Below are 22,507 nucleotides of genomic sequence, written 5' to 3'. Positions count from 1 at the left end.
TACAGGATACAGAGAGGAGAGCTACAGGATACAGAGAGGGGAGCTACAGGATACAGAGAGGGGAGCTACAGGATACAGAGAGGGGAGCTACAGGATACAGAGAGGAGAGCTACAGGATACAGAGAGGAGAGCTACAGGATACAGAGAGGGGAGCTACAGGATACAGAGAGGGGAGCTACAGGATACAGAGAGGGGAGCTACAGGATACAGAGAGGAGAGCTACAGGATACAGAGAGGGGAGCTACAGTATACAAAAGGCACAAACACTTTATCACATACTGTTTTGGCATAATGTCTGCTTGCAATGATGTTGAGGAGCAGAGTACAGAGAGATGTTAAAGCTCCAATAGAAAAAACATTTGAGTAACATTCTACCAAAGTATTTTCAGGTTTACACCACATACTTGACATACTTTGAGCTCCCCCATGATGAGTCCCTGTAATGTCCTCAGTAAACACCACTTAAAACAGCCCATTAGTTTAAAAGTATGACTATGGACTGTGGATATGAACCCTTTCAAGGTCTAACAATACGTGGTTCTGGAGGTTGAAACAGTCCTGTGTTCTCCTACAGTAGAGAGTGGTGCCTGCAGCACATTCCCCCACACAACACTCACTTCCTGTCTGGAGCTCTTACTCAGCACCCAGGAGGAAGACGAGGATGGGGGCCTATACCCACACACTATTTCAGGACAGAATGTGGACGTGCCGCAGAGAGAAGACCCTTTTTCTGCTTTTCGACCCATTTTGTGAGTCTGCTTCTTTCCATACAGGATCAGTTTTACATTGCCTTCAATGTACTCAGTTCCATCCCTACTGGGGGACAGAGTGTATAATGTGGCAAGGCATAGCCTACTTGGTGACATTGTACGGTTAGCTAATGCCGTTTGTTTAGGATGCATGAGAATACTGAAGTAAACCTGCAGACTACAAGGTAGCTGCAAAACTGCACGTTTACTATTTGTTTTCGAGGAGCGCTTTTACACCTCAAGGCCAAGATACAGCTACCCAATAACTGTCTGGTAGAGGGTTATGGGAGGGAAACAAAATGTTAGAATCAAGAAAATTATTAATTTAATTAGGGGGGAGTGTAGTTAGTCAGCTAGCATATAGTCTGTATACTGTAGGCCACCAGAAGTCTGTACAAAGATTTCACTTAACTTCAAATTAGCAATAAAATGTTGTTAGGAAAACAGTAACCCCAATAAACAAAGGCCAATTGAGTCTCCAAATCACATGCCAAATACACATCTGTTTACCTTGCTTGTAACTATGGAAACTACACATACATGGACATATTCACACACATTTGATTTGGAATATATGACTAAGAGGAAATGTTTTCCCACACTTTAGTGAATAAAACAACTCATTCTTATGAGATTGGTAGTTTATGTGACCAGAGAACCATAAAGAAGTTTACACTACATTCAAGTTTTCCTCCTGCACCAACAACACACAAGAACTTGAGGTATGCAGACAGTTACTGAGAGATTTTTGCAACCATTTACAGACTTAAAATCATTAACTGACTTAAAACTGGTCATCCATTGACTGCCAATTCAAGACATTTCAATTTGACCATGTCATTTAATTTAGAAGTAGGGCACCAAAACAAATTGTGATAATCTGCAACGGAGGCACTGCACGTGGGGTTTGTATTACCATTTCTATTCAGCTCATTATGTCCATATTGCTCCAGAAAGGAACTGTGCCAAACAAAGTGAGTGTTAGTGGATATAGCCTTCTAATGTGGTGATGTACGGTGTAGTCATCATGATGTTTCTAATGTACCAACTGTGTTTCTCTCAGACAAGAACCCTTTTCTCCTCCAACTTCAAATCTTACACACTTTCTTCAGCTCAAAGCCTCTGAAACAAACAGCAGGGGAAACAGACAAAACAGAGGACACTATAAAAACGATTGTATCCTCAGCCCCACTTACACTACACGTCATAGGAGATGATGTGTCTGATAGTAAAAACAGACCTTTGACCGATAGAGCAGATCTGTGTGAGTGTTGGAGAATATTGACATACAGTTGAATTCGGAAGTTTACATACACCTTAGTCAAATACATTTAAACTCATTTTTTCACAATTCCTGACATTTAATCCTAGTAAAAATTCCCTGTCTTAGGTCAGTTAGGATCACCACTTTATTTGAAGAATGTGAAATGTGTCACGACTCCCACCGAAGGTGGCGCCCCCTCCTGCTTGGGTGGCGCTCGGCGGTCGTCGTCACCGGCCTACTAGCTGCCACTGATTCCTTTTGTTTTCCCCCCTTTCTGTTACTGTTTGCACCTGTTCTGTGTTGGGTTGATAAGCGGGGCTATATTAGCCAGTAGGCCCGCCTGCTCTTTGTGCGGGATTGTTTCTCTGTATGTGTTGCTTGTGTACACACTGATTGTGTTTTTGTGCTAGTGCGTGGTTTTGCGCCGACTGTGTTTGTCCCCGTGTTTGGGGCACTTTGTTTTGTGTGCGCTCTGATTGCTGTTTGGGGTGGCTTCTGTTTTCGCCGTTGGGCTCATTAAAAGCCATTACCCTGTATCGCTGCTTCCTGCGTTTGATTCCTCACCTACCATGCCCAAGTCTTACAAAATGCCAGAATAATAATTTATTTCAGCTTTTATTTCTTTCATCACATTCCCAGTGGGTCAAAAGTTTACATCCACACAACTAGTATTTGGTAGAATTGCCTTTAAATTGTTTAACTTGGGTCAAACGTTTCGGGTAGCCTTCCACAAGCTTCCCACAATAAGTTGGGTGAATTTTGGCCCATTCCTCCTGACAGAGCTGGTGTAACTGAGTCAGGTTTGTAGGCCTACATGCTCGCACACGCTTTTTCAGTTCTGCCGACAAATTTTCTATAGGATTGAGGTCAGGGCTTTGTGATGGTCACTCCAATACCTTGACTTGTTGTCCTTATGCCATTTTGCCGCAACTTTGGAAGTATGCTTGGGATCATTGTCCATTTGGAAGACCCATTTGCGACCAAGCTTTAACTTCAATTGTCTTGAGATGTTGCTTCAAAAAATCCACATAATTTTCCTCCCTCATGATGCCATCTATTTTGTGAAGTGCACCAGTCCCTCCTGCAGCAAAGCACCCCCACAACATGATGCTGCCACCCCCGTGCTTCACGGTTGGGATGGTGTTCCTCGGCTTGCAAGCATCCCCCTTTTTCCTCCCAACATAACGATGGTCATTATGACCAAACAGTTCTATTTTTGTATCATTAGACCAGAGGACATTTCTTCAAAAAGTACAATCTTTGTCCCCATGGGCAGTTGCAAACCGTAGCCTGGCTTTTTTATAGCGGTTTTGTAGCAATGGCTTCTTCCTTGCTGAGCGGCCTTTCAGGTTATGTCAATATAGGACTCGTTTTACTGTGGATATAGATACTTTTGTACCCGTTTCCTCCAGCATCTTCACAAGGTCCTTTGCTGTTGTTCTGGGATTGATTTGCACTTTTCGCAGAAAAGTACATTCATCTCTAGGAGACAGAACGCATCTCCTTCCTGAGCGGTATGATGGCTGCGTGGTCCCATGGTGTTTATACTTGCGTACTATTGTTTGTACAGATGAACGTGGTACCTTCAGGCGTTGGGAATTGCTCCCAAGGATGAACCAGACTTGTGGAGGTCTACAAAAATAATTCTGAGGTCTTAGCTGATTTCTTTTGATTTTCCCATGATGTCAAGCAAAGAGACACTGAGATTGAAGGTAGGCCTTGATATAGATCCACAGGTACACCTCCAATTGACTCAAATTATGTCTATTAGCCTATCAGAAGCTTCTAAAGCCATGACATAATTTTCTGGAATTTTCCAAGCTGTTTAAAGGCACAGTCAACTTTCTGTATGTAAACTTCTGACCCACTAGAATTGTGATACAGTGAATTATAAGTGAAATAATCTGTCTGTAAACAATTGTTGGAAAAATGACTTGTGTCATGCACAAAGTAGATGTCCTACCCGACTTGCCAAAACTATAGTTTGTTAACAAGAAATTTGTGCTTGATGACTACAACCTAAGTGTATGTAAACTTCCGACTTCAACTGTGCATGGGAAATAGATGCTCATCTGTCATACTGTATATTTCAACACCATCCGGATACTGGCTTAATGGATTTTATAGGGAGGCTTGGAAAGAAGTCACACTGCAATGCAAGCCAAGAGGAGGCCTACATTTGGCTATTGAGATAGGACGATTCATTACTTCACTAAATAAAAGCTTACACACATTCCTAACAGGTGTTTTTTCACTCTAAATTAAGTCTTCCAAAACTTCTCCTCAATAGTGGAAGTTGAGATGGGAGGAAATGTTATTTGAAGCACCTTTTAACATTAGCAAGGCTTTATGTAGGACCTTTCCCTTTTGCATAATGCAGGTTACACAAGTTTCCAAGCAAGGGAGGCCAGAGATACCGTCACAGCTGATAAAACCTGGAGTGAAAATATACTGAAGTTCCCACACAATGATTTAACTATCGGCCAAACTCTGGGCTGTGTCCACTTCAGGACACCGAGTCCCACATCAACAAAGCCCTCTCCTCCAATGAAAACAGATTTTACAACGCTGACGGTAACACGCAATGACCAATCAAAGCATCCTAAACAGGCTTGGAGTTAAATATACGGTATATTGGTTAATTATGCATTAAAAAAAACAACCACACAAGGATGCTCTTACTACTGATGAAGACTGAATGTCTTAAAAAAATGTCTGCAAGCCCTATGATATGGATAGAGTACATCCTTCAACTCCAGAATAGAGAAAGTCGATTTTTTTTTTAAAGTCTAATGCTGTTTCATGGTTGAGGTTGCACGATCACTCACCACTGGGAGAATCTTCCAATTCGCTTATTCATCCCCCCTCTGCTCCCTTATAACTATTCGCCAGGTCATTGCTGTAAATGAGAATGTGTTCTCAGGCAACCTACCTGGTAAAATAAGGGTTCAATTAAATTAAATCTCAATTGGATTTCCTTAATTCCTCATGTCATATACTCCCTCCTCTCCACACATCCTTTTGAAAAAGGTCAAAGGTAAATCGAGGAGGCGAAGAAAGGAAATGTGGAAATAAATGCGCTTGTATGAAATTGGACTATCCTTCTCCACTAGAATGTCATTAGGCTAATGACGTTTAAAGAACTGGAATCTCCAGGTACCTGTGTAAAGTGATATAAAATGTTGAGCTAGTTGAGCTAGACATTTTATAGATCAAATGATAAGAAACGGATCCTTTTTTTAAATGTGTGTGCATTTCTCATCCGAGAAAACAAGTTGTTTCAAAGGGGGTGTGGGGGATTTCAAAACTCTTCCGTGGTAGGATACACCTGAGCATCTTCCCCCTGAAGAGGCAATTGAGGGAGAGGAGCAAACTCCTCCATTCCTCTATTAACGAATTGACACTCTCCTTCATAGCCACCACTTATCGGTTTACCGGGTCACGGAGGACGGAGGACTCGAGGAGATCACAGACTTTTGCCCAATTGAGAAAGGCCAACGACTGACCACAGACGAAACAAATAGTAATATTCGCATCATGTCACGGGCTGAATGTTAACATGGCGAAATCCTGCCATGATCATAGAAACCACTAGAACACAACATGTTAAAGAGATGGTCTCTGCCACACACGCGCAGGCACACACACACAGTATGTCCAGGAGACTTCAGTTTACGGACGGCCTCTGGTTAAGTTGTTTTCCTGGAAAAGGAAGGGATGACATGGAGCTTTAAGGACTGCAGAGTAGCACAGCAGCAACAGGACCACAACCATGAGGAGCTGGACGTGTGGGTGAAAGAGAGAGAAAGACAGACAGAAAACCTAGAACAGTTTTTTCTTCAACTTCAAAACACAGAACTACAGAGCAGGTTTGATAAATGTGCTCCAATTAAACAGGCATTTTTATAATAATGTCCACCCACACAGATCTGGATTATCTTGGGCATACACGGAGGAGAAGTTTGGAACAACATTCATCGGAGGTTAACTCATTATAATCAAAAGAGTACTGTAATGAAAGAAAAGATTATCAAGGGAAAGTAGATCAATCAGTGTCCCACTGAGTAGATATCCAACAGGATGAGAAAGAAGCATCAAGACAGACAAAGACATGGGTTGTCTCGTGTCAAGCTGAATAGGAAACCCCTTGTTTTGCATGATATCTCAGCTTCCATGGGTTGTTTTCATTGGGTTTATTATCTCCTGTTGTTAATGTTCCCTTTATGGCCTTGTTAGGCTGTTTCTCCAGCTGATGGCAACTCACGGTCTTCCTGTGGGATTGATAAAGAGTCTTCAGTTACATAACGCTGGTTTCTTCTTCTACAGGATGCGTTTTGCAATAACTGATGAGGATCTCACCCTTTACATTCCAAGGGACTTATGTCAGTCGTTTATCTGTTCACGGACATGACGGTGACAGAGATTGTGCTGTAGTAGCTACGAATGGGAATACAACTTTATCACCATCTGGAAAACAGTGGATGCAAATACGCTTTGTATCTCAGACAGATCATTGACTATAGGTTTGTACAGTACTGCACATACAGACTACATGAGATATTGACAAAATATTATTCTTAAAACACTTTTAATTTGGTTAAATAACCATAAACAACGTGGGCTTTTGCATCGTTATAGGTTACCAATGACCAGGAAATAGTTTGGTTTCATCGATAGAAGTGTTTTCAGCTATTGAGGTATCAGAACGTAAAACTTCAGTGATGACCATAACACGTGCTCATAGCGACTCCTATTGGTCGAGTCGTGTTCATGCTTCTCAACTGCTGACCATAGCACAAACATTATAGATGTATGTGAGGTGACCTGACCGAGACTTCAGTCAGAATTGAATGACTAGTTTTGCATAAACAATTGTACAGTGTCTAACGTTTGTTTTAATGAATGTAATATTGAGGCAACTTTCTACAGAAGACTATGCCCATCCTAGAAAAAAATACATGACATTGATTACATCTCAATGCCAAACGAGCAGAGGGAACCACAATGTGTCATTTGCTTTCGGTGATCAAAAGAAACTACAAAGAAATGTTTCAAATTATGGCCAAAATTCTTTGAACCGGACAGTCTCTGAAGACATCAAAAACAAGTAAACGAGCGACAAAGTAACATCAGGCCTACACATTCCCGGACAAGGCAGACACGAAATAGGGCCAAAGAATGTTAATGGGAAAAAAACAGCAAATACTATATGAAGGGGGAAATTTTGTTTTTGGAAGCATACAGTTGGCATAGTTCCCATTCCCATAACAAAGGAATGTTTTAAAATGTAGTCAAAGTTTTAAAATGTAGCAACACAGAGCACCATATATCTGTATTTTTTCTTTAGGCCTACCTAATAACATGATTTCCAGTTTCTTGCGGTCCACTCGAAATCTCTCCTCCGTCCACTCCGGGTCTGGTAAGGCTTGGGGTCCGCTCAAGTCATCCTCGGAGCCGGGGACCGGGGAGTCAGTACTGCGCTCGCTGTTCGAGCCCTGGTCGGACTGTTGCAAGTATCCGCTCAAAGAGTCGCACTGGGCAGCCATTGCGCTGCGCAGAAACGTTTCCAGTGGCCACTGCGTTTCGAACTAATTGTAAACTACCAAGTTGTGGATTGTAAAAGCTACTTCCCTACATTTATCACTTCGAAATTGTGTTCAGACTCATTGTTGCGCAGTGACTTATTCCTCTACCGTTTCCTCGAGCCCCCTCTGATGTCCCCATAGAGTACCGCTCTAAAAATAGTCTGATCCACAGTTTATTTTCTGAGTCTAGAGCACAAGTAAAAGTTTCACGTGTCAGGCACAACTCGAAGACGTGGGACTCCTCCCAATGTAGTTTATTGCATTCCTTCCCATCATTTGCCCAAATGAACCCTTTTCAGATCATCATTATTGACTATCATGTATGAACAGCATAGGCAGTGGTGGAAAAAGTACCAAATTGTCATACTTGAGTAAAGGTAATGATACCTTAATAGGAAATGACTCAAGTAAAAGTGAAAGTCAGCCAGTAAAATACTACTTGAGTAAAAGTCTAAAGTATTTGGTTTAAAAAATATACTTAACATTTCTTATATTAACCAAACGGCACAATTTCTTTTTTTTTTATTCATGGATATCCAGGGGCACACCAACAAATAGTTTTTTTTCGCTCATCAATCTACACACAATATCCCATAATGACAAAGCAAAAATAGTTTTAGATTTGTTTTCTCACATTTCTTAGAAATGTAAAACGGTAATATCACATTTACATACACTACCGGTCAAAAGTTTTAGAACACCTATTCATTCAAGGGTTTTTCTTTATTTGTACTATTTTCTACATTGTAGAATAAAAGTGAAGACATCAAAACTATGAAATAACACATATGGAATCATGTAGTAAACAAAAAAGTGTTAAACAAATAAAAATATATTTGAGATTTGAGATTCCTCAAATAGCCTTGATGACAGCTTTGGACACTCTTGGCATTCTCTCAACCAGCTTCACCTGGAATGCTTTTCCAACAGTCTTGAAGGAGTTCCCACATATGCTGAGCACTTGTTGGCTGCTTTTCCTTCACTCTGCGGTCCGACTCATCCCAAACCATCTCAATTGGGTTGAGGTCGGGGGATTGTGGAGGTCAGGTCACCTCATGCAGCACTCCATCATTGTCCTTCTTGGTAAAATAGCTTTTACACAGCCTGGAGGTGTGTTGGGTCATTGTCCTGTTGAAAAACAAATGATAGTCCCACCAAGCCCAAACCAGATGGGATGGCGTATTGCTGCAGAATGCTTTGGTAGCCATGCTGGTTAAGTGTGCCTTGAATTCTAAATAAATCACAGACAGTGTCACCAGAAAAGCACCCACACCATAACACCTCCTCCTCCCTGCTTTACGGTGGGAAATACACATGCGGAGATAGTCCGTTCACCAACACCTCGTCTCACAAAGACATGGTGGTTGGAACCAAAAATCTCCCATTTGGACTCCAGACCAAAGGACAAATTTCAACTGGTCTAATGTCCATTGCTCGTGTTTCTTGGCCCAAGCTAGTCTCTTCTTCTTATTGTAGTGGTTTCTTTGCAGCAATTCGACAGTCTCCTCTGAACAGTTGATGTTGAGATGTGTCTGTTACTTGAACTCTGTGAAGCATTTATTTGGGCTGCAATTTCTGAGGCTGGTAACTCTAATGAATGTATCCTCTGCAGCAGAGGTAACTCTGGGTCTTCCATTCCTGTGGCGGTTCTTATGCGAGCCAATTTCATCATAGCGCTTGACGGTTTTTGCGATTGCATTTGAAGAAATGTTCAAAGTTATTGAAATTTTCTGTATTGACTGACCTTCATGTCTTAAAGTAATGATGGACTGTCATTTATCTTTGCTTATTTGAGCTGTTCTTGTCATAATATGGGCTTGGTCTTTTACCAAATATTCTGTATACCACCCTACCTTGTCACACAAGTGATTGACTCATCTGATTGGCTCAAATGCATTAAGAAGGAAAGAAATTCCACAATTTAACTTTTAAGAAGGCACAGCTGTTAATTAAAATGCATTCCAGGTGACTACCTCATGAAGCTGGTTGAGAGAATGCCAAGTGTGCAAAGCTGTCATCAAGGCAAAAGGTGGCTATTTGAAGAATCTCAAATATAATATATATATTTTGATTTGTTTAACACTTTTTTGGTTACTACATGATTCCATAGGTGTTATTTCATAGTTTTGATGTCTTCACTATTATTCTACATTGTAGAAAATAGTAAAAATAAAGAAAAACCCTTGAATGATTAGGTGTGTCCAAACTTTTGACCGGTACTGACCTTTTACTCAGTATTTAGTTGAAGCACCTTTGGCAGCAATTACAGTCTTGAGTCTTCTTGGGTATGATGCTACAAGCTTTGCACACCTGTATTTGGGGAGTTTCTCCCATTCTTCTCTGCAGATATTCTCAAGCTTTGTCAGGTTGGCTGGGGAGCGTCGCTGCACAGCTATTTTCAGGTCTCTCCAGAGATGTTTGATTGGTCCAGGCTCTGGCTCGGCCACTCAAGGACATTCAAATCAAATCAAATTGTATTTGTCACATATGCCAATGAAATGCATACTTACAAGCCCTTAAAAAACAATGCTTTAAGAAGTTAAGAAAAACATGTTAAGTAAAAGAAGAAAGAAAATAAAAGTAACAAATAATTAAACAGCAGCAGTAAAATAACATTAGCGAAGCTATATAAAGGGGGTACCAGTACAGAGTCAATGTGCGGGGGCACTAGTTAGTCGAGGTAATTGAGGTAATATGTACATGTAGGTAGAGTTAAAGTGACCATGCATAGATAATAAACAGAGAGTAGCAGCAGCGTAAAAGAGGACTCTGGGTAGCCCTTTGATTAGCTTTTCAGGAGTTTTATGGCTTGGGGTTAGAAGCTGTTAAGAAGCCTTTTGGACCTAGACTTGGTGCACCAGTACCGCTTGCCATGCGGTAGCAGAGAGAACAATCTATGACTAGGGTGGCTGGAGTCTTTGACATTTTTTCAAACTTATCCCGAAGCCACTCCTGCGTTGTCTTGGCTGTGTGTATAGGGTCATTGTCCTGTTGGAAGGTGAACCTTCACCCCAGTCTGAGGGCCTGAGCGCGCTGGAGCAGGTTTTCATCAAGGATCGCAATGTACTTTGCTCTGTTCAACTTTCCCTCGATCCTGACTAGTCTGCAAAACATCCCCACAGCATGCTGCTGCCACCACGCTTCACTGTAGGGATGGTGCCAGGTTTCCTCCAGACGTTACACTTGGCATTCAAGCTAAAGAGTTCAATCTTGGTTTCGTCAGACCAGAGAATCTTGTTTCTCCTGGTTTGAGTCCTTTAGGTGCCTTTTGGCAAACTCCAAGTGGGCTGTCATGTGCCTTTTACAGAGGAGTGGCTTCCATCTGGCCACTCTCCCTTAAAGGCCTGATTGGTGGAGTGCTGCAGAGATGGTTGTCCTTCTGGAAGGTTCTCCCAGTCTCCACAGAGGAACTCTGGAGCTCTGTCAGAGTGACCATTGGGTTCTTGGTCACTTCCCTGACCAAGGCCCTTCTCCCCTGATTGCTCATTTTGGCCAGGCAGCCAGCTCTAGGGAGAGTTTTGGTGGTTCCAACCTTCTTCCACTTAAGAATGATGGAAGCCACCGTGTTCTTGGGAACCTTACATTTTTTGGTACCCTTCCCCATTGATGTGCCTCGGCACAATCCTGTCTCGGAGCTCTACGGATAATTCCTTCCTGGCTCGGTGTTTGCTCTGACATGCACTGTCAACTGTGGGACCTTATGTAGACAGGTGCGTGCTGTTAAATCATATCCAATCAGTTGAATTTACCACAGGTGGACTCCAATCACGTTGTAGAAACAGCATGCACCTGAGATCAATTTCAAGTCTCATGGCAAAGGGTCTGAATACTTATGTAAATAAGGTATGTTTTTTTATTTTTAATACATTTGCAAACATTTCTAAAAACCTCTTTTCGATTTGTCATTATGGGGTATTGGGTGTAGATTGATGAGGAAAATAAATAATTTAATCCATTTTAGAATTAGGCTGTAATGTAACAAAATGCATAAAAAGTCAAGAGGTCTGAATACTTTCAAATGCACTGTAGGTAGGTTTATTTTATTAATTTGACTAGGTTTAATACATTTACTTAAGTTCATTACTATGCGTATTTTATTGATGACGCAACGATTCCATGTCACTCTATAGCACTGATGAGATACAGTAAATTAACCGTATAGTACGAGAAGGGCCAGAGGAAGCATTTGAGTTCTAAGAAAGATTGATCAAGCAATTCACATCCTGCGGAAACAATACAGTAACAAGAAAACTACACAATAGCCCAACACCACTCCACAAAAACCACTTCTGTAAGAGTTGATACACTGAGATAACTGCCTTAAATGGAGAATTTCATTTGAGCTGCCTCTAATGTGAAATTGAAACATTTATATGTTCATAGGGTCAACTGTCATCCTTATATAGGACTAGTGGTTTTGTCTAGATGGATACAGCTTTGGTCAAAATAGAATTTTAGAAGAATTAATGTAGCAGGTTAATAGACTTCACATCGCAGGTTTGGAGAATTACTTTGGTAAGGAAAAGGGTTACTGTTAGCTAAAATACCAACCCTCCCCAAAAATCTGCTGTTGACGTCAATTTGACAAAAGCCATATTCCATCTAGACATCCTATCTGAAAAGTCAGAACGCACTGTCATAATTAAACCTGATCGTAGCTGAAATTTAAATGAAAAATGCTATTAACTGGAGTTATAGATTTGAGAAAAACAAGGTAACTGTGTAATCTATTGGAGTAACCTGCCAGATTATAGCCCTAATTCGAATTCGCATTCAACTGAGTCGTGCTCCTGTGTAGTAGGTGAGAAGTGGTAAATGCTGTCATCTAGTGGTGAAATACAAAATGACAAGAATTTCTGAAATCTACTGCTCTAATCAGAAAAAGCCCTAGCCCAAACTGCCAGGCACTTGTGCAGATCTAAAATAAATAGGCATCTCTAGAATAACAATAAAGACAGGATCTATTTTTGTTTAACTTTTTAATGCAAAATAATAAAAATAGATTCAGTATAGCTTTATACTATACAATAAAAATCTCTAAAAGGAGAAAAAACCTATAAGATAGAGGGGATGGAGTCATAATTGGTCTGTTATTTTATGGGTCATCTCAGAAATAACTGAATAATAAGTTACAACATTTGGAACGTCAAACAAAAGGAAAATAATGACTTCAAAGCATAAAAACAGTTAATTTGGTGCTTCCCATATACAACACTTCTTCTTGAACCAGTGTGGATGAGGTGTGGCAACAGTACTGTTTTCAGAAGTGTCCATGAAGTTAATTTGCTCTTCCGTTGTCTCAAACTTCAGTCCTTTACATTGCATACTTTTGAGTCCAATCTCTTGCTAATCTGTTGTACCTGTAAAAATAAAATGTAAACCAGGTTTAACAAAGATTTATTGAGCAATTTACATCCAAATCTTACACTCAGCCAGTCTGTTATAAGCAGCCATATCATTATATAGTAGATAGAGTATCTTGTAGGAGTGTCTACTTTCAGAAGAGATGTTAATTCTATAATTGACTACATGGTGTACACATGAAAGGAATGTCATGTTCATATATTTTTCTTGCTAAAAGAAGAATGATGTGCATGTGTGTGTGAGAGAGCGAGTCAACTTACTTTTCTTTGTCCTGCTTGTAGATGTGTGCTATGTCTGGGACTAGAGGGTCATCTGGGTTTGGGTCACATAGCAAAGAGCATATGGACAATAAAACTGGAAGAACAAAAAGGCAGGGATAACCAGGATGAGTTTATTTTGCAAGTACACCAGCAATAATATTGTCATTATCAATATTGTCAAGCTTAACAGTTGGAGAACAAAATCAGGCAAACATTTGAGATGCATTTTTCAACTAACTTCCATGAGGGTAAAGATGCACAGAAAAACAAGTTGGTTTACAACCCACGCATGTAAGCCAGTTTGTCTTACCTTTTGAAACTGTAAGTGCTGGGGACCACTGTGACCTCAGAATGTCCAGACAGATGCTACCATTACTGTTTATGTTTGGGTGATAGATTTTTGTTGTGAAGGCTACCTATGGAAAGAAAATACATGGAGAGATTTTTTTTGTTGAAAAAGTCAGGCATACATACAGCATGTGGTAAAGGGTACTCTATACCCAGGGGAATATTGTGTAACAGGAGCTGAAGAGGTGTTTCTAACCTTTGGTGGTTTGAAGGGATAGTCTGTTGGGAAGTGGATGGTGAGGAAGAACACTCCTCCCTGATATGGGCTGTCAGTCTAAAAGAGGGGTGAAAGGTTCCTTGTTAAAACAGTGCTGTGAACCGTAAAGTGACACTCAATACTCCATAGAATGTTAAAGCCCACAGTCACCCTCCCTATACTTGTCATTGTTTACAGTAACAGAAGTGTGATGGGGGTTTACTGGAGGTGACACACATCCAAGCAACTCAGTTCTAGTAGGCTATATAGTAAGACAAGGAGACTAACACTTGTTCCTTTGGTGCAAAAAGGTTGCGCTTATAACAATGGGATCAAAGCAGAATAAATAGCTTCCATCAGAAAACACAATATTGACACTATTGTCTGCTAAAGATATAGAAACAATGAGAATTTAGAAAAGGGCTTACAGGTCCCATGATTGTGGCTTGCCAATGAAACACTAAAAGAAAGATGAGACATTAGATCACATCAAATCATATAATTATTGACAATAATAAAATACAAAATGGAGCCAAAAGGAATTAATTGACTGAGGTCAATACCCCTTCATTTCCATCAAATTGTATTTCTACATTAATTTAAGTTTGAGATGGCCACAAAAGCTTTAGTGAAACATACAGTCCTCTCCAACTGGTCCGGCAGAGCATTGAGCAGGAGGGTCCCTTTGCAAGTCATGTAGTTCCTGTAAAATAAAATAAAAATGTAGCACAATGAATTGTGCATAAGGGGAAAATTCTATACAAATAGTGCATTGTCTACCCAACAATGTTGTTAGCTACTTTGACAAGTCAGTCTTGTGGTCTATATGGCTTTATACGAATTCAAGTAGCTAGCTAGGTGATATGTTGTGCTGTATGTTTTACATGTTGTAATGTTTATTGACAGCTGCTGCTTTCTTGGCCAGATCTCCCTTGCAAAAGCGACGCTGTATCTAAATGGGTTTTTCCTGGTTAAATAAATAAGGTACCTAGCTACATATATAACTAGGAATTGACCCCCATATATCTAGAATTTCGCTACTGCTGAATTTCATGAATTATATAAAGGCGCATTAACGTCAATGTTCTGTTGAAATATACACTGAAAGTAAAACAAGTAAAGATATCTACAATAGCCCACTCGTGGTGATGAGGATTCCAGAAGCGTTTTTATTCATTGACAGACAGGAATAACCAGAACAGCAACACAACTAGCTTACAAGTTACAGTAGCCAACAGACCAGTTGGTTAGCTAATTTACGAGTATCTAACTAGCTACAGTAGCTAGCTAGTTATGGCGTCGATACAATTAACTTACCTAGCTAACGTTACACCGATAACTAGTTAACGTAGTTAGCTAACGTTACTGATTGACTGATGATTATGCTGGTAGGCCAATAGCCAACAACAGGTAGCATTAACGTTACTAACATTAGCAAGCTTTGATTTGCCAGCCTGACAAGGTAAAATATTAACAGTTAACGTTTAATTGTCATTATTGCTGCGATGAAAATTGAGTATTTCTTTGGTGGGGAATAACAGACAAGTTAAACCATTGTTGACAAAGTAGCCAATGGTTTAGCTAGATAGGTAGGTAGTTAGCTAACGTTACATAGCTACGCAGCTAATGTCCAAAGCTAAAATGAGCTAGCTAACTATAGTACGCTATCGTGCAATTTTGTGACACAGCTAACGTCCAAAGCTAAAATTAGTTAGCTAGCTAGCTATAGTATGTTATCGTGGAATTTTGTGACAGGACATCGACCAACCGTTTATGAACATGACGACGTTATAAAATTAATGGACACACTCACCTTCTGTATTCTTTTCAAAGCCATGTCAGCCCTCCTGCGTTAGGTGTATGGTGTTAACACTGAAAGCTGTCAGCTGTGTGCCTGTATCTCTGCCCAGCTCACAAAAATTTGTTTCTAGAAATTTGCGATTTCTTTTGTTTCCGCTTTTTGTTAGTTTTGACTAGATGGGATACATCTTTTGTCAGATTTGACTTTTGGTAACAAGTTAGGAGATCGTGTTACGCAGCAGGTTTGGGGAATTAATGTATGAGATTATGGTAATTACATTATGGTTACGAAAATGGTTAGTTAAAATCCCCCAAATGTTTACTTTTGACGTTAATTTGATAAAATCTGTATCCTTTTTAACCATTACCCTTTTGGCGAGGACTCAAACTGCTGTGCATTCTGGGGTTTTGAGTTTTTACGTTGAACATCGGCCTGTTAAAGTGATTACGATAATAAATGTTTTGTCTGTGGCACATTGCTAATCTCCCGTGGACAGATTAACGTAACATAAATTATAGTAAAGGGATAGCTACCCCAAATTACAAAATTACATTGGTTTCCTTACCCTGTAACCAGTCTATGGACAAGATATGACCAAATATTTTTTATAACTAAACCAAGATAGACCACAGCCTGTTATTTCAAATGAGAATAAATTAGCCTACTGTGTAATGTGTGTTTGTGCAATAACTCAATTTGCCTTTCCACGCCTTCTAAACAACTAAATTTGAAACTTTAACAAATGGCAAAGTCTACAAAACGTAATCCACTGTTCGTAACAGATGATAGTTTTGGGGGCAGAAAACTGTTTTGAGATCAAAGGTTTCATCAATGAGAAAATGTGCAGAATGTCTGCCAAAATCCAGTTTGTTCCATCTTCTCCCACTGTCTGCCACGGGTCTTCCTCTCACTACCATATTTTGTAGTGAGTTGAAAAGCCAAGCGGACGCTTCACGTTTATACGTTCAGTGAAATATCTGTTTCATTGTTCTGTGGTATGACAGCAATCTATGCTTTAGTTTAGTTTCGCTGGGACTGTTTCCAAATGCTAACGTTTTGTTCAAATCACCTTTAAGTGACTTTGTTGACTTTTGCTTCACAATCAATTTGAAATACTTTCGGATGATTTGGACGTGGCATGAACAATGCTAATATCGAATACCAAACAGCCAATCATATTTATTAATGCACCATCAACCTTCTGAGGAGAGGCTTTTCCACACAACTAGATACAATGATATTCTCATAGATTTTTCCTAACTGAGCTAGCCTACTACATTAGATCTCTGCATTTGTAAGCATCAATCAAATAAGGCACATGTGTAGTATTCCAAAGCTATGTCTGGATGTTGTCTAGCAGTAATTCTGATATCGTTGCACTAGTTTGGGCAGTGTTCTGTCTTGAACCACCAGATGGCTCTAATGTTCTTGACTGTGTGACGACTGAACTGTGTATCATCCTCTAAAAAACATAGACATCTTAAATAAAAGTACATAAGTGCATAAGGGGGGGGGGCGTCTAAACTGGCATATGGAATTGTTTAAGATGGTCATACTGTGGATCATTTAGCTATTTGATTTTGAATTTTAGGACCCCTTTAGGTATAGAAAAAATACATGTAAGAAAATGATTTGATAAAATATTGGATTTGGCCTTTACTACTATAGCCCACATAAATGCACTTAATAACACAATTATAAATTGCAAAAAAATACAAAAAAAGTATAACTCATAAGAAACAAGGTTTTGAAGTGTTTGTCCTATATCTAAGAAATATAAGAAAGCTCAGGATATATATATATATATATATATATATATATATATATATTTATAGATATGTATATATAGATATCTTTTTTTTTACACATATTTAACCCCTTTTTTTGTTGGCACAAAACTACCTCCATACTTCCATAATTTTTTTTAAACCAGTACCTTCAGACAAGTCCCGTGACACATATTAGTTTGTAGCTCAAACGGACTTCAGACAAGTCCCATGGGGCTTATGGAAGTCATGAATCAAAATAGAGAAGACCATCGTGTTCGTGAGAGTCTCATCTTTCTATAGAGTGCCATGTTAGTTACGGACGTTTTCGTGAGAAGACCGATTTTCAGGTGTCTCCTGGTCTGACAAACAGCACTGTAGCTCTGCAACTTTCCACTGCAGATAGGGAAGGCCGCATAGGTGGATGCGCTGCATTGAGATGCAGCCCATGCAAAAAACTGAAATCTCTATCTCAGACTGACAAATGTTATTATGTTACATAGATTGAAGCGCAGGTGCATCAATACTAATAAGGGGAAGGTAATCCAAAACTAACTGAAAGTAATCAGATTATGTTACTTGATTTGGGTAATCCAAAAGTTACTTTACTGATTACAATTTTGGACAGCTAACTGTAATGGGTTACATTTATAAAGTAACCTACCGAACCTTGGTCTTGGTGTAGCACATGGGGATGTGTGAAACTCATTCCTCATTCTGAAGTGCCACCAAATAGCTAACATCTTGATGTCTCCGACTGGTAAGACACTTTGGGAGGGCGGTCACATGTGCTAGCAAGGCAGAGGTCCTGGGTTCGAGCCTCGGTGTGAGCCTCATCTGGAGGATGTGGTACTTGCTAAGCAAGCAGCGTGATGTCTGTTACATTGACACGTGGGAAAGAAGAAGGCAGGGTATATGACACATATTTGCAGGGTTTTCTCACGGGATGGGCTCCAGTTCTTAGAAGGGACCTAGGGGGCCCTTGGTTGACCCGGCCTGACTCTGTAGTGAATTCTACTGATGAGGTGTTCAATATATCGAGATCCCCAGTGACGTGCAGTCAATACTGCATAGAGGCAGTGCTTGACTTGGACAGGAGCTCACCGGAACTGAGTACCGGCACCTCAAATAGATATGGAATTATGGGAGAGGGAGAAAGGGTTATAGAGAACTATTCTGCTTGACGAAGGGGGAAGCCCCTTGATATGATTGTTGACAAACTGTTGGTGGTAGATTGCCAGGTCTAGGTATTCTGGGTTAACTGCATGTATTAAAATGAACATTTATAGTAACTTGCTATCCTGAGAGGACATGTACCATAAACATTTCTATGGAAAAATAGAAGTGGATTTATACACGCCAACAAATGTATGATATGGATTGAGAGTCTTAAGGGACCAAGAGTAGGTGCCAACAAAAAAACAGAGTATCAGATACTTGTATTTTATCAAAATAAATGATGAGCATAAATGCTAAGCCTTTGAAAAAATGTGTTCAAATATTAAAACTGATTCAATGTAAGGTGAGGTTGAGGAGAATAATGAAAGTGAGATGGAAGAACCGGGTTTGGGTTGGGATGAGAGTGACACATGAGTCTTGAAGCTAATTTCTTTGCAAATCCCTTGCGCTCTGACAGTGGTGTGCCACCCAGCCAACAATGTTGTCATCAAAGGAGGTTGTTCATCATTTCTGGATATTCAAGACTGAGTATAATGTATTATTTTACCACAGCAGCAAACAGGACTTGAAGACAAAAAAGAGTTTGGACACAGTGTCACCTGAACCTGAAAGCTATGCATACTGTGCATGCATAAGGAAGTGAAGGAAGCTGTTTTGTAGGCTACAGATGAGAATATCATTATTAGCTCATCTTTATGACAATGGCCATCCAATTAATGACCTAAATGCTAATCAGATATCTCTGGGCTATGTCAATATGATTAACATTCTAGCAAGGTATGCTAAAAAAAGACAAATTATAATGACTATTGAATATGCAAAATGTCACAGTGTGTAACAGAAATATAAGCAATACATAAAGATTACACAGATACATTTATTTATAGGTTTTGGTGGGTACTCATTACACCATTACATGTCATTGACTAAATGTGTATTCCCAATTCATCATCATCATCATCATTATCATCATCATCAGTAGTATGCCTGTTTCTCTGCTCAGCTCACCAAAATGTGTTTAAAGAAATGTGTGACCACCATTACTGTTTTATAACAACAACACAGTGCTACTTCAATCTGACGGTCCCCTGTAAATGTGCCAGATAGGGGTTTGGATTCCTTGCACGTGATTGGTCATGGATCGATGCACGTTCACGTTATTCTGTGGGTGCCGCGCGCCCGTGCTTTCAGCATCATTTTGGAGAAGAGGGAAGCGGTAGCAACCAAGTCTGCATCGAATGCCTGTCTCTTACAATTGCCAATGAATTATCTTCGAATTCCTGTGTCTGCCAGTTGACATAGCCTAGCCTATCACACGTACTGCACACCAGTTCTGCAAAGAAACAGGATATTCTCAGGCTGTGCGTTTTTTCAGGTAAATCATCAAAGAACGATTGCTTATTTACATATTTTCCTTTTATTCACGATAGATCGAGACAAGTGATCAAGGGAGCGGGGCTTTTTGTTGTAACTGTCCATGGTGCTGAAATTATAGGAGTCTTGGCTTGATGGAGACACTTCATTGACTATTATTAGCTTTGTGATGATGGGAGCTAAGGGAAGACTATGATATTTACATATGCTATGTATTTTGGAATAATCCTTGAAAGGATGCGGTGGGTGTCGTTTGGGGCGAAGATAAGATACTGAACCTCGGATGCACACAAAATTGCCCTCGATCATTTCTCACCGTTTGAAATGAAAGGGTATTTTGTATTCTTTGTATTCACGTTTTATATTTCAATAGCACTAAATTAAATGTATTTTACACATTGTTCTTTACTTTCCGTTTGAGAAACAACCCGAGCCTATTTCGTTAAGTCCCCTACATCCACTGTTTTTGATTTAGAGCTTGCCTGCACGTTTTCTTGCCACCGTGCTGCCTTTTCGCATTTCAGGAGCTATTGAATTCTCCAATGTCAATAAGCACGATCGCAAGGCAGAAATCAATAAGGCCTTTGTGTAAGCTATCATTAAATCTCGATATTGTGCATATGTTAAACGGGTGGAATACTGAAGGAATGTATATAATGGTAAAATATGAAATGATGATGAGGAGGAGGAGAATGATGGTGATGATTATAATAATGATGATCACATCACTGTAATTACTGCTATTTGTACTGAAATTAGCCAGCCAAAACATTTGGTTAATACATCAATTAGTTGATGATATTAACATTTCTACCATGTCAGCCTATGATTGGAAATAGACTCACTCACATCTAATATGCACTCAAAGTATTTTTCTGTTTTGTATGTAGCTTAAAGGTAAGGGACATTTTGTTCCTGTAGGATTCTTCTTTAATGCTTCCATGCCATAATGTTCTCCACTGTCCTATCTCTCTACTTCAGCACCTGAGCATTACTGAGGCTGTTCACCCTACTGGATCATGGCACAGACCAACAGTGTGGGGAGTAATGGAGTAGCCGATGAATCACCCAACATGATTGTATACAGAAAGGTAAGGTGTGCAGAACAGTGCTCAAACTGGGTGAAGACCCATTCAACCTCAGTGCACTTTTTTTGTGCTGCACTTCAGTAGCGATAAGACACCGTGTAGGCTGATACAAACCCAATGCTAAAGGACACACATGTACAACTAGAAGGCTTTGACTCTACTGAAATCCATGTCCTTGATTTGGTTTTGTAGCGTTAGCTAGTTACAGGTATGTGGCATCGAAATGAGTGTATGACGGGGGTGTCACCATGCGCACAAATGCAAATGGCTGTACATAAATGCAAACATGCATATAGACACTTGTACTTGCATGCACACACACTCAGGTTACATGGTCTGGTTTGTTCCAGAGGCTCTGGTTGTGTATGTATGACATTCAGCCATTTTAACCAGTTGAGTTACACATTTTGGAGCAAAAGGAAGGAAAATGCATTAGAATGTCTAGTATGTTGTCAATGCAGTATTTCTTTAGATTCAGCTGTGAAATCTATCTAGTCCATCAGTGCAACTCCCCCCTGAGAAAGAGAAATGTATTGATGTTCTGTGGGGATATCTTATTAATATATTCTTACCTCAAGCTTCAAAATAGCTTGAAAGAATATCATGAAAAGAAGGGAGAATAACGAGATTAACTTTTCTCTGTGTATTTTACTCAGTGAATGTGCATGTGCATGTGATTTAGCATGATTTAGCATTTTTCATAGCTGCAGAGTATATGGATAGTGGGGATTTGGATTTAGCTCATTATTTTGTTTTGTTTTATATGGAAGAGTATTTATTTGTTTATTTGCTTTGTTTTATATGGAAGAGAGTATTTATTAGTTTATTTGGCTCCCTATTAGCTTTTGCTGAAGCAGCAGCTACTCTTCCTGGGATCCACAAAAAACACAAAACATGACAAGTAACAAAACACTGATACACTGATAGACAAGGTCACACACATTTAAAATACAACCACATACAAACAATACAACAACAAAAAATGTGTGTTAGAGTGTGTATGTTTGTGTGTGTGTTTGTGTGTGTCCCCTCACAGTTCCCGCTGTTCCATGTGATGTTGTTTAATCCTGTTTTTAAAGGTAATTTTGCTGTTTAATTAGAAATGGAAGGGAGTTCCCTGCAATCATGGCTCTGTATAATACTGTGCGTTGCCATTAATTAGTTTTGGACTTAGAGACTTTGAAATGACCCCTGGTGGCATGTCTTGTGGGGTATGTGTGGGTGTCTGAGCTGAATGTTATTTGATTATGCAGACAATTTGTAATTTTCATCACATTAATATTTCTCATAAAAACTTGAAGCATAGCAGTTAATCTCTTGTCAACCCTCAACCAAGAAAGACTGGCTTGCATGTTGTTGATGTTATTTGCAATGGACCAAAAGCCAACTTACTAAATGCACAGTAAAAATGAATTGTATTTACTGTTTTCTGTTAATACTATTTGCCAGGTTAATGTCAGAACATAAGTGAAGAGGCAGTAGCTGGGGTTTGGTTTTTCTACATTATTCTCTGACATCTTTTAGCAGAGAGGT

At 39.7% G+C, this 22,507-nt stretch overlaps 3 protein-coding genes across 12 annotated transcripts in view; 1 reads left to right on the top strand and 2 right to left on the bottom strand.

Moving 5' to 3' along the window:
- The window catches only part of LOC106577067 (protein bicaudal C homolog 1), an 85,024-nt gene extending 77,223 nt beyond the window's left edge, over positions 1-7,801 (bottom strand). For 5 of the 8 annotated variants that reach the window (XM_045700895.1, XM_045700898.1, XM_045700899.1 and 2 more), the window contains exon 1: positions 7,367-7,800. In XM_045700895.1, coding sequence (XP_045556851.1) covers positions 7,367-7,559 — 193 coding nt within the window. In that variant the 5' untranslated portion in view covers positions 7,560-7,800. Of the gene's footprint in view, positions 1-7,366 lie in introns of all 8 variants that reach the window. The other 3 variants (XM_045700900.1, XM_045700901.1, XM_014154784.2) reach the window with 2 other exon arrangements.
- A 4,761-nt stretch (positions 7,802-12,562) lies between these two features.
- On the bottom strand, positions 12,563-15,878 carry LOC106577066 (ubiquitin-conjugating enzyme E2 D4). The gene is made up of 7 exons (XM_014154783.2): positions 15,580-15,878; positions 14,406-14,469; positions 14,195-14,226; positions 13,767-13,844; positions 13,533-13,638; positions 13,223-13,316; positions 12,563-12,958 (listed from the first exon to the last, which is right to left on the bottom strand). Exons 1-7 carry the CDS (start codon positions 15,601-15,603, stop codon positions 12,913-12,915), a joined length of 444 nt encoding a protein of 147 aa, XP_014010258.1. The 5' UTR covers positions 15,604-15,878; the 3' UTR covers positions 12,563-12,912.
- LOC106577065 (regulator of G-protein signaling 7) overlaps positions 15,138-22,507 on the top strand; it is a 56,378-nt gene continuing 49,008 nt past the window's right edge. For 2 of the 3 annotated variants that reach the window (XM_014154782.2, XM_014154781.2), the window contains exons 1-2: positions 19,686-19,887; positions 20,868-20,977. In XM_014154782.2, the coding sequence (XP_014010257.1) occupies positions 20,906-20,977 (72 nt within the window). In that variant the 5' untranslated portion in view covers positions 19,686-19,887; positions 20,868-20,905. Of the gene's footprint in view, positions 15,229-19,685; positions 19,888-20,867; positions 20,978-22,507 lie in introns of those variants that run through there. The other variant, XM_045700894.1, reaches the window with a different exon arrangement.

Source organism: Salmo salar, chromosome ssa18 (assembly GCF_905237065.1).
Source record: "Salmo salar chromosome ssa18, Ssal_v3.1, whole genome shotgun sequence".
Taxonomy (NCBI): domain Eukaryota; kingdom Metazoa; phylum Chordata; class Actinopteri; order Salmoniformes; family Salmonidae; genus Salmo; species Salmo salar.
Note: the sequence above shows the minus strand (reverse complement) of the source record. Positions and strands in the feature narration are given on the sequence as shown.